Below are 12,815 nucleotides of genomic sequence, written 5' to 3' on the forward strand. Positions count from 1 at the left end.
TCTTTAGCAAAATAGTTTGACAAGCACAAGATGTTGCAGCAACAAACTCAGCTTCCGTGGATAATAATCTAACAATTGATTATTTTTTCGAAGACCATGAAACAACTCTTGTCCCCAACATGAAAATGTACCTAGATGTACTTTTTCGATAATCTAGATCTTTTGCATAATCACTATCTGTAAAATCAAATAGATTTGACTTTTCTCCTCCTTTTAAAAATAACTCAAACTCTTTAGTACCTTATAAGTAACAAAAATTCTCTTTACAGCTAAGAGATACATTTCTGTAGCACAATCTATGTATCTACCAATCATACTTACAACATGCATAATATCAGGTCTTGTCGTCGTCAAATACATTAAACTCTCCATTATCTGTTTGTTAAGTGTGGCATCAACCTTTTTCCTCCAATATGTTTATGTAACTTCACACAAACTCAGATGGAGTATTTACAGAATTACAATATTTCATCTGAAACCTATCTAGAATTTCTTACACATATCTTCTTTGAGAAATACAAATTCCAACAGAAGCTTGCACCACTTCAATATCAAGGAAAAAATACATCATACCAAGATAAGACATTTCAAATTCTTTCATCATAGATTTTTTTTAAAATCTCCAAATATAGATGTACTATTTCCAATGTAGATTAAGTCATCTATATATAAACAAACTATCAATATTTTTCCTCCATCATCAATCTTAATAAAAATATGTTCATAAGAGCATTTTTGAAAATCTTCCTTCAAAAAATAAGTTTCTATACAATTATACCAAGCCCATGGGGTTTGTTTTAATCCATATAGAGCTTTCCTTAATCTATAAACTTTATGCTCATTACCAAATTTTACATAATCCGAAAGTTGATTGATAAATACCTCTTCTTTCAAATATCCATGGAAGAATACTGATTTTATATCCAATTGAAAGATAGTTCATGAATTTTGTACTACCATAGTTATCACCACTCTGATTATATCATTCCTTGCTACATGAGCAAAAACTTCTTTATAATCAAGACCAAACTCATGCTTATTGCCCTTCTCTACCAAGCATGTTTTGTACTTGTCAATGTCACCATGTTCGTTTAGCTGTCTTATAAATTTACTTTATACTAATTGTCTTTTGCCCTTTAGGAAGATCACATAACTTCCATGTATTATTTTTTTTCCAATTTCTGTAATTTTATCATCCATAGACTTTCTCTATTTTGATTTTTTAACAACCACTTCAAAAATAGTAGGATCACAATATGAAAACAAAGTGAAATGTGTAAGAGGATTATCATCTTGATCAATTCTAGTCACCTTATAATTAGACATCCATGTTGGTCTTCTTAGAACACGCTGTGGCCTTTGTGATTCTACTCCAACTGGACTTTGATCTTCTATAGGAATATTTTAAGAAACTTCCACATGTTGCTCATCCTCCATAGGCTGCTGTATTTTCTCATCATCATCAAAATCTATAGGGATAATTTTTTTAACATCATTTTGATTCCATTGCCAAGTGTCTTTTTATCAAAAATAACATCACGACTTATAAAGATTTTCTTAGTGCATGGATTATATAATCTATAAGGTTTTGATGTATTACTCATACAAAAAAAAAATATATTTTTCACCTTTGCTGGAATATAAGTATAAGTAATACATTCAAAAATTTGAAAATGATCAACAGTAAGTAGGTTTTATTCCACACCAAGCTTCCTCCGGTGTCATATTTTGAACAGATAATGTGGGACTTCTATTCAATATATGGATGCTCAATTAATTGTTTCTAGCAAAAAATTTTAGGAACGCCACTTGTCGTCAGAAGATTTCATACCATATTCATAATAGTGTGGTTCTTCCTCTCGCATATACCAATCTATTGGTGTGTGTAAGATGTTATAAGTTACCTCTCGATTCCATGATTCTCACAAAAATTTGCAAATTTATGTGAGTTATATTCTCCACCATGATATGTACACAAAACTTTAATAGAGTTTAATAAAGTTCTTTCTCAACAAGTACTTTATAATTTTTGAAAGTGTCATAACCATGCATCATCATCAAATTTTGCTGAAAAACATGAATGAAATGTAGTATAAATATAAAGCGGAAACATACGATTTGCTGTCATGTTAACTTACGCAATAAACCCAACTTTGCATCTTAAATCCGACAAACTCCTTCTTTAATAGCAATTTCATATCTTTTTCTTGTAATTGACTCACACTAAGCAAATTAGTCTTTAAATCTAACAAAGAAAGAACATTAGAGATAGTATGGGTAGAATCCCCCTTTTCTTATATGGTTACCTTTTCCTTTTCCATAATAGAACTTGTAGAGTTGTCGTCAAATTTGACAGAACTACAAAAGGATTCATCTAAGTCTGAAAATATATTATTCTCTCTACACATATGATTGCTGCAAACTGTATCTAAATATCATATGTTCCGTTGAGTTTTCTCTTTCTCATGGCATACTATTAAAAGAAACACTTCTTCTTCTTCTAGAAGTTAGTTTGATCTTCATTATGTTTTTAAATTAGTATAGCATTTTGATCTATAATGGTCATATCTATGACATCGATAACATTCAACATATACTTATCTACTGACTTTGTTCTATTAGTTGTAGAATAATGGTCTCCACATCCTCTATCTCTTCTTTGAAAATAGCTTTCCTGATGTTAATTTTGTTATTGATTCCCACGATCATTGTTATTTCTACCTCCTCTTCCTCGATCCTTGCCTCTTCCTTGTGCTCTATCACTTCTATTTCTAATAAAGCCTTAAATGTTGACTTCTCTTTTTCATATTGATTGATTTTCTACTCATAAACCAATAATAAACTTTGTAATTCATCAATTGAAAGTAGACTTGCATCATTTACTTCTTCAATGACACATACAACAAAATTAAATTTTTGTATCATAGATTGAAAACAAATTTCGATGATGAGAACATCCTCTGTCTTGGCACCAAGGATCCACATTTTGTTGACAATTATCTGTTGGTGCAACATTCCTCAGGTCAAGGTTGACCTGGTTGACCAAGCTTGAGTCTTGGTTTGGATTTCGATGTTTGACAATGCAAGGTTGATTGAAGAAGAGTCAAGTAGGTCAAGGATGACCGGATACTTGACTGGGAAGTCCTAACTGGGATGTTAGGCAGGAGGAAAATCCTGGTGAGTGAAGCCAGGTGAAAGACCTAGTGAGTGAAGCTAGGCAATTGGGGAAGTCCTAGTGAGTGAAGCTAGGCAGGAGAAAAATCCTGGTGAGTGAAGCCAGGTGAAAGACCTAGTGAGTGAAGCTAGGCAATTGGGAAAGTCCTGGTGAGTGAAGCCAGGCAAGAGAAATCCAGATGGGTCAAGGTTGACCAGACATCTGGTGAGAGTCCAAGTAGGTCAAAGGGATTGACCAGATACTTGGCACGAGGAAGAAAAGTCCAAGTAGGTCTTAGGGAGTGACCGGATACTTGGCAAGAAGAGAAAAGTCCAAGTGGGTCAAAGGGATTGACCAGACACTTGGTGAGAGAGTCCTAGCTGGTCAAGGGTGACCGGATGCTAGGTCTTATGTACCAACAAGTCATGGTTGACTAGATGTTGGTTTAGGGGGCTTTGGGCTTGGTTTTGGGCAAAAACCAAGATCTGGATTGATCAGCCGATTGATCCAGCAGGTTTGGATTGATCCGTGGATTGATCCAGCAGGTTTGGATCAATTCCGTGGATCGATCCAGCAGATCTGGATCGATCCAGAAGATCTGGATCGATCCACCGATCGATCCGGTGAGTCCCCACGAACAGAACCCCTCTGGATCGATCGGTGGATCGATCCAGAGGTCCCAATCGATTAGTGGATCGATTGGGACGCTGCTGCTTCGCGCGATAAGCGCTGGATCGATCCGTGGATCGATCCAGAAGTTTTTCCAGAGCACAGAGGTGCTCTGGATCGATCCGTGGATCGATCCAAAGCCTCCCCGATCGATTGGGAGCATTTCAATCGATCGGGATTCGACCGTTAGCGTCGATTTAAGCCGCAGGCGTTCATTTCCTTCGGCAGAACTTCACCGATTCATTCCAGATTCATCACAGCTCCTCCCCAGCACTCTCTAAGCTCCTCACCGCCAGTTCTTGAAGGTTCTTGGAGGTTCATCCAAGTCAAGAGGCGAGTTGCAACGAGAAGAAGAAGAAGCTAGGGTTTTTACTGCATCTCTTGTAAGCTTTTGCTTATTCTTTACTATCCTTTCTTCTACTTGTATTGAGAGTCTTGTAGGGCTTCTCCGCCTTCGGTAGTTACCGAAAAGGAGTGCTTATTAGTGGAGGTGTGTGTGTGTGCGTGGATCCTTGGACTAGTCACCTCTGGTGAGGTGGATACCAAGTAAAATCCTATTGTTAGCATTGTTGTAGTTTGTTTCTTTGTATTCCGCTGCGCATCACTTTGAAGAAACAAGCAACGAAGCACGACGAGCACACGCGAAGCTATTCACCCCCCCCCTCTAGCTACTTTTCGGTCCTAACAAGTGGTATCAGAGCAAGACCGCTCTTCACCGGAATCATTGCCGGAAGGGTCAAGCATAACAAGAAAAGCTAGAGAGTGAAGAAGTTGGAGAAAATTCTTCAAGTTCAAGATTTTATCAAGCTCAACTTCAAGATGCAATTCCAAGATGGACTTGGATTTGATACAAGGGTGGCTCCACCATACACATCCACAAGTTTCGATTCTTGGAAATAAAGAATCGAAAATTTTCTTATGATGGAGATAGAGCAATGGTTTACTCTTATGGAAGGCTTCAAGGCTCCAACAAACTCCAAGGGCAAGCTTCTCAAGAAAAGCAAATGGAGCTCAGAGCAAGTCCAAAGGTGCGAGGCCAATGACAAAGTGACCAAGCTTTTGGAAAATTTATTGCCAAGCACCATCCTTTGCAAAATTGGAGAATTTGAAGATGCAAAGGATTTATGGAGCAAATTGGCCAAGCTTCATGAAGAGATCCCCTCCACTGTACAAGAGCAAGAAGTATCCAGAGAGGGTGACTCTTTGGAGCAAGACCAAGAGGAGGACTCCAAGGTTGAGAAATGCTCAACCTACGAAGAAGAAGTCCAAGAAGAAGCTTCATCCTCAAGGGAATGCATCGAAGGGAACAAGGAGGGACCATACTCCTTGTTTCATATTCAAGATGATGAAGCCTCCACCTCTAGGATTGAGGGGGAGCGATCCTTGGTGATGCCGGATCAAGAAGAAGGAGAAGCCTCTACATCCGGGTCAAGAGACGAAGAGGAGGAAGAAGATTCTACCTCCACAAGTCAAGAAAAATCAAATGGAGGGGAATCAAGGTCCGATCAAGAGGAAGCTTCCACCTCCGGATCCAAAGGAAAAGATGCCACCCCTACAAGCAAAGGTATAAATATTTCAATTAATAATAAAAATCATATTATATGCTTTGAATGTAGGGAAAGTGGGCACTACAAGAGCAAGTGTCCCAACTTGGCCAAGAAAAAGGGTCAAGTGACACAAAAGGGCAAGGAGAAGCCCAAGGAGACCAACCCCGGGACAAAGAAGAGCAAGGAGCACATTGTGTGCTTCTTGTGTCAACAAAAAGGGCATTACCGAAGTCAATGCCCCAAGGGGAAGAAGATGGTCAAGGCTCAAGGAGGCACTAGTCAAGGGGGAGCCTCCAAGGTAAAGAGGAAGGTAACTTTTATTGAGCCTACCTCTTTACATCATGGTAAAAAGCATGCTAGTTCTAATTTTTATCATTTTAATGCAATTTACCATAAGAATAGAAAGCATGAGGGCTTTAAGGAAAAGCATGTGGCCCTACATGCCAAAACTACCCAACCTAAGGTTAGGAAGGTAGATAGACACTTGGGCGGGAATACTAAGGATAATAGATACAAGCCCAAGAACAAAAATGCTCATGGAAAACCAAAAACTAAGGACTTAGTGATAGAAAATCAAGTCTTGAGGTCAAGGCTTGATAAAATGGAAAAGACCCTAAAAAAGATGGAAAATATTCTAAAAGGGCAAAATGAGCATAGCCTAGGTCTAGGAGCACAAAGGTCATCTAATGGCCATAGGGGTTTGGGATACAAATCAAAGGCTAAGAAGGATGTAATCTCTTACCATAGGGTTCCATATAGTTATGGAACCAACCCTAGGTCTAGTGGTCAAGTCAAAAATACAAAGGAAGTTATCCCTAAGAGTATTTTTGAAACAAATGTGACTAAGACTTCTAAGAAGTCTAAGAAAGTCACAAAGAAGGTTACAAGGGAAGCAATCCCTAGAGTTGACCTAGAAAATGTGACCAAGGCTTCTAAGAAGCCCAACAAGGTCACTAGGAAGGTATCTAGGGAAGTAATCCCTAGTGAGTACCTAGAGCATCCAAGGAGCATCAATAGGTGTTGGGTTCCTAGGAGCATCTTCTCTACCCCATAGATGGGTTAGAGAGTGTCAACTCCGATTAGAAGGGTAGTTAACCTAACTTTGAGGAAATTGACACTCAAGGAGCATTTTCAAGGTTTTTGTTAACCTTTGAAAATGAAATGGAATTATTATTTACTCCTTGAAAGAGTAAAATGTGCCTAATGGTGGAAAAATTGATTTTATCCTAAATGGGATAAATTGAGAGAACCTAGAGAAATACCAAGTTGGGATTTTGGCATTCTCTTAAGGAAATTGGGCAATCTAGGGTTTATGCTTTAGGATTAGCTAAGGGTTAAGGATACTTAGATAGATAATCTAGGTATATTTTAATTATGCTAAATCTTGCCATGTTTGGTTGCCCATTATATGCCATGACATCATGTCTATTTCTGCATTCATGTTTTATTATGAAAAATCCAAAAACACCACGTCATGACATTCATACATCATGTAGTTATAGGATATTTTCTTTTGGAAAAATTATTTCCTTTTGATGTATGCCATAACATAATCATGCATTAAATTTAATTCCTTGTAATTAAGGACAAATGGAATTTAACAACACTTATTAACAAGTGACATTCTAGGTGGATGTCTAATATCTCTAAAATGCCTAGATAGATATGCATGATCCCTAGAATAGGGCAAAACCAAAATCTTACATCTCACAAAGACCTATAAGATGACTTGTATGTGTTTTGTGCACATTAGATACAAGTGAGATGCTAGGATGATGAACAAAACTCAATATGTTGATTTAGTGCATTCTTTTGAGTTTTAAATTCATCAAAACACATAGTTATGTGTGTTCCCATCATTGGGAAAGCTAATGTACAAGTCATGTGCATTAAGCCCAAGGAATATGGTGGGATATTGGTTTTGAAAATGTTTTTAAAATAATTTTGGAAAACTTTGGTGAAGGCTATCTTTTGATAGTAATCACCATTGAATAGTTAGACACGAACTTGAAGAAAACACTAAAGTTTTTGCAAGTTCTCAAGTTTGTGTCAATCTTTGAAAATATGATGTATTTTCATAGAAAACTATTTTTCCATGATAAAATATACCCTAAATAATGTCTACACAAATTTTTACGATTTTTGGAATTTTGTAGAATTTTCTAGGGATTTCTGAAATTGGCTGAAATTGAATTTCAGCAATTTCAGGCCTCCAATCGATCAGTGGATCGATTGGAGTGCCTCAATCGATCAGCCGATCGATTGAGAAGGCATTTCTCGCGAGCAGAAGCTCGCTGGATCGATCAGCCGATCGATCCAAGAAGACTGAATCGATCAGTGGATCGATTCAGCAGGGTTCAATCGGTTGGAACCCAACTCCAATCGATTGAAGATGCTGATTTTGACTGGGAAAGCTTATTTTCAGCATTTTGAACCTATTTTAGTCTAGGAAACCATTCCAAACCCCTGAAAATACATTTGTATACATAAAAAGGGTGTTTTCGTGTGGAAAACAAGGATGGAATGGTTAAGGAAGGCTAAATTGAAGTTTAGGTTGAGGTTTGTTTCAAATTTTGAATATTTGAACCTCAAAACTTCTAAAATTGGGTTTCCTAAAGTTTTGGGGATTCCAAGTCATTGTTGGTGCAATGACAGAAGTTACCACCATGTCTTTATGGGGAGGGACTCTTTAAAGACATAAAAATTATTTTTCATGAACCTTGGAAGGTGGTTAACCTTCCGTTAAGAACATGCTCAAGGTTGAGCGTTTGAACTTTAATGGGGAGTGGATATCCTCATTGTTCAAGTGGCTTCAAGTGGATAATGCTCAAGGATGGGCATTTGCCTACATTGGGGGAGAATGTAGGGTTAAGGTTAATGAAGGGTATGAGACCTTCATTATCGTGCTGATCATAACGAGTGAAGTTGTGAATGACGATGAGCAACTCTTCAGGGGGAGAGTTTTCAACAAGTGAATCTGTTGATGTGTGCCCAAAAATGGGGCATGGTTTGATGTGTGCCAATAGGGGGAGAATGAAAGGGAGTAAGTTAGGCTTTTATCACCTAGAGGGAGTTTGCCCTCTTAGGGGGAGAATGAAGGGCTTAACTTATGTATTCATTACCTAGTGGCATGAAGAAGGTTTAGGCTATGGGATTAGCCTAACTTACATGTGGTATTGTAAGTGATAGTGTTGGTATTGTCAAACATCAAAAAGGGGGAGATTGTTGGTGCAACATTCCTCAGGTCAAGGTTGACCTGGTTGACCAAGCTTGAGTCTTGGTTTGGATTTCGATGTTTGACAATGCAAGGTTGATTGAAGAAGAGTCAAGTAGGTCAAGGATGACCGGATACTTGACTGGGAAGTCCTAACTGGGATGTTAGGCAGGAGGAAAATCCTGGTGAGTGAAGCCAGGTGAAAGACCTAGTGAGTGAAGCTAGGCAATTGGGAAGTCCTAGTGAGTGAAGCTAGGCAGGAGAAAAATCCTGGTGAGTGAAGCCAGGTGAAAGACCTAGTGAGTGAAGCTAGGCAATTGGGAAAGTCCTGGTGAGTGAAGCCAGGCAAGAGAAATCCAGATGGGTCAAGGTTGACCAGACATCTGGTGAGAGTCCAAGTAGGTCAAAGGGATTGACCAGATACTTGGCACGAGGAAGAAAAGTCCAAGTAGGTCTTAGGGAGTGACCGGATACTTGGCAAGAAGAGAAAAGTCCAAGTGAGTCAAAGGGATTGACCAGACACTTGGTGAGAGAGTCTTAGCTGGTCAAGGGTGACCGGATGCTAGGTCTTATGTACCAACAAGTCATGGTTGACTAGATGTTGGTTTAGGGGGCTTTGGGCTTGGTTTTGGGCAAAAACCAAGATCTGAATTGATCAGCCGATTGATCCAGCAGGTTTAGATTGATCCGTGGATTGATCCAGTAGGTTTGGATCGATCCGTGGATCGATCCAGCAGATCTGGATCGATCCAGAAGATCTGGATCGATCCACCGATCGATCCGGTGAGTCCCCGCGAACAGAACCCCTCTGGATCGATCGGTGGATCGATCCAGAGGTCCCAATCGATCAGTGGATCGATTGGGACGCTGCTGCTTCGCGCGATAAGCGCTGGATCGATCCGTGGATCGATCCAGAAGTTTTTCCAGAGCACAGAGGTGCTCTAGATCGATCCGTGGATCGATCCAAAGCCTCCCCGATCAATTGGGAGCATTTCAATCGATCGGGATTCGACCGTTAGCGTCGATTTAAGCCGCAGGCGTTCATTTCCTTCGGCAGAACTTCACCGATTCATTCCAGATTCATCACAGCTCCTCCCCAGCACTCTCTAAGCTCCTCACCGCCAGTTCTTGAAGGTTCTTGGAGGTTCATCCAAGTCAAGAGGCGAGTTGCAACGAGAAGAAGAATAAGCTAGGGTTTTTACTGCATCTCTTGTAAGCTTTTGCTTATTCTTTACTACTCTTTCTTCTACTTGTATTGAGAGTCTTGTAGGGCTTCTCCGCCTTCGGTAGTTACCGAAAAGGAGTGTTTATTAGTGGAGGTGTGTGTGTGTGCGTGGATCCTTGGACTAGTCACCTCTGGTGAGGTGGATACCAAGTAAAATCCTATTGTTAGCATTGTTGTAGTTTGTTTCTTTGTATTCCGCTGCGCATCACTTTGAAGAAACAAGCAACGAAGCACGACGAGCACACGCGAAGCTATTCACCCCCCCCTCTAGCTACTTTTCGGTCCTAACATTATCATCATTCTTGAAAAATAATCTGAAATTGATTCTCCTAATTTCATTTGGAGCATTTTGAACTCAGAACGAAGTGCTTGAAGTTGCTGCCTCTTAGCTCTTGTCGTATCTTGGTATTTCTTTTTCATAGAATCCCAGATATCTTCGGTGATATCCTTGCAAAGAATAGTTTTCAAGATTGAGCGATCAATAGCTTGGAAGAGATAATGTTTTGTTTTAAGATCTTTCAACTGCACATCTATTAGTGCACCACCTTTTATCAGTTCTGTTGCTTTAGAAATCATGACCATCTAATATTGTTTGGACCGTAAAAAATTCTTCATGAACATGCTCCAATGGTCATAGTGACCATCAAATCAAGGAATGATCGGTTGTACAAAACTTTCAGAAGACACAACTCTCTTTAAAACATCGCTCTGATACAATTGATGAGATAAAATAATAAAAGAGTCTGGACTAAGGAGGAGACAAATAAATTTTCACTCTATTTCATTGATAATTAAACATCCTATTTATACACTAATACATAACACATTCTTAAAAACCTACTAACTCCACTAACATCTCAACATTAATCACTAACACCACATTATAATCATTATCCTATTATTTCTCCTCCACTAACTCAATTACTAATGAATCCATTAACACACGAATTTTATCAACAGTTGCCCCCCTCTCCACCTTCCCTAACGTTACTCATATTCCTCATGAGGGAGGTCGAAAGAACGACTCCTGGTACTTTAATCTCTTGATGAAAAAGTCAGAGCTTTGAGCCCTAAACACCACCTTCTCCTTCAATAAACCTTAACATCGGCACTGAGTACTTCACCTCTTTCTAGAGCAAAACTGAGCTCTATTTTCTAAAATTTCTTAGCTTTAAAGCTGTAGTCATTGCAAAAATCAACAAAAAAGAAGAATCTACCAAAACGCTGAAGTCGTTGCCTAACCATTGCAAAAGAATTTCAAGTTTCTTTCTTGCTGCTAGGATTTCTTGAGGCTAGGATTCCTTGACGGTGTTGCAGATCAGGGAAAAAGAGTCGCTTGATCGATGAAGTATGCCAAGGAAAAGAGGTCGCCTTGGGGTTTTTTCAAAATGGGTCAAATGAAAATCGGTGCAACTTATTACTGAAGGAAAAATATTTTAACTGATTCAAACTTATTACTTTAACACTTAAAATTATAAATTTTATTTTGTAATTTATTATTTCAAATTAATATTACGAAATAAAATATTATTTAAAATTAAAAATGAACTCTGTGTTTTTTTTACATATAAAGTCTAAAATGATGTTTACTGTGTTAATTTTATAATCGAAATTAATTATCATATATTACTTCATAATTAATAATTATTAAAGTAATCAGTAGTTAAGTTTATCGATAAAATTCAACTAGTGAGAGATACTCTTGAATTTGTTCCAAATTAACCTTTAAACGATACACATCTGCTAGTGCAGGAGTGCTTCACGTTTTATTTTTCAAATCATTTTATAAAGAAATAATTGGTCAATTGCGACATCAAACTAGCTTCCACGTTTAAATTTCTCTGCAAAATTTTATCCATTTGTCCACATGCATTGAATTACACGCGAAATAAATAATTGTTCAAACATTTAAATAATCACACACAGATAAATTCACGTTTTAACTCAACGTGATTCGCTGCACGTAGACGGCAGTCATGCAATGCACGGCCATCGTGTTGCAGTCAAAGCATCGCATTTAAAATCTCATTCAAAGGCCTCAATAAAATGAATTTGAATCTGAGGCCCCACTCTGACTGACAAGTGACATAGCTCCGCTTTGACCAGAATAAATACTAATACTTAAACATGCGCTAGTCGATTAGCTGATCGACAGGAAATTACGTACTCCACATAATTAATTAGATATGAAAATTTAGATTAAATGATACGAAATATTCGAAGATCAATCACGAGGAATCGAATTTGTAGTGCTTATCGACGGCGACGGCGACGTCCCAGATGCAGCTGAGGCCCTTGGATAAAACGACGAGATCACCGGCACCGAACTCGACGGCGGAGGCGTCCGGCGAGGAGCCCTTGACGTAGGCCTTCACCCGGCCCTTGAGGAGGTAGCACGTCTCCTCGGCCTCGTACTTGAGGGGGAACTTCCCCGGAGGACAACCCCACCTAGTCCATTCGAAACAGTTCGTTAATCCTAAGAGCTGAGCTGGGAGTACAATCGTCGTCAAGCTGTATTTACTCAGTAAATAAATTTTATTTCAGGTAAGAATTAAGGAAAGAGCTTTACTTGGGCCATGCCTTAATACCGAGCTCTTTGACACGCGTCTCCGGGATGTTTCTTTCGACGGTGATCCCTGCGGCGGCGGATGAAGAGGAGGAGGAGGAGGCCATGGAGGAAGAAAAAGAGGATGGAACTGGAGAGAGAGATGAGGTGAGTGTTGGAGTTGTATTAAATAAATGTGAGAAAGAGATAGGCAACGGGTCAATAAATAATATAGGTAGATATTTACAGGAGAGAGATGAGAATAGGGAATTGTGGTTTAGTTTGACCTTTCATATTTTGTTGTTATTATATTGATATTTGGTAAAATAGAGTAGTGTACTGAAGCATTTAATACCTTCATTATATTCTTCAGCATCTCCATTAAGTTTTCCAACTAAAGCAAAAGCCTAAACACAAATTAGCTCATCTTTTTCACCAATAATCATTAAAAAAAAATTAAA

At 38.7% G+C, this 12,815-nt stretch overlaps 1 protein-coding gene across 1 annotated transcript; it reads right to left on the minus strand.

The window, feature by feature from the left end:
• Positions 1-11,645: 11,645 nt before the first annotated feature.
• Positions 11,646-12,565, minus strand: LOC122024908. Its single transcript, XM_042583645.1, has 2 exons — positions 12,379-12,565; positions 11,646-12,257 (listed from the first exon to the last, which is right to left on the minus strand). Exons 1-2 carry the CDS (start codon positions 12,480-12,482, stop codon positions 12,038-12,040), a joined length of 324 nt encoding a protein of 107 aa, XP_042439579.1. The 5' UTR covers positions 12,483-12,565; the 3' UTR covers positions 11,646-12,037.
• Positions 12,566-12,815: the final 250 nt, after the last annotated feature.

The sequence above is a fragment of the Zingiber officinale genome, chromosome 9B (assembly GCF_018446385.1).
Source record: "Zingiber officinale cultivar Zhangliang chromosome 9B, Zo_v1.1, whole genome shotgun sequence".
NCBI classification, from domain to species: domain Eukaryota; kingdom Viridiplantae; phylum Streptophyta; class Magnoliopsida; order Zingiberales; family Zingiberaceae; genus Zingiber; species Zingiber officinale.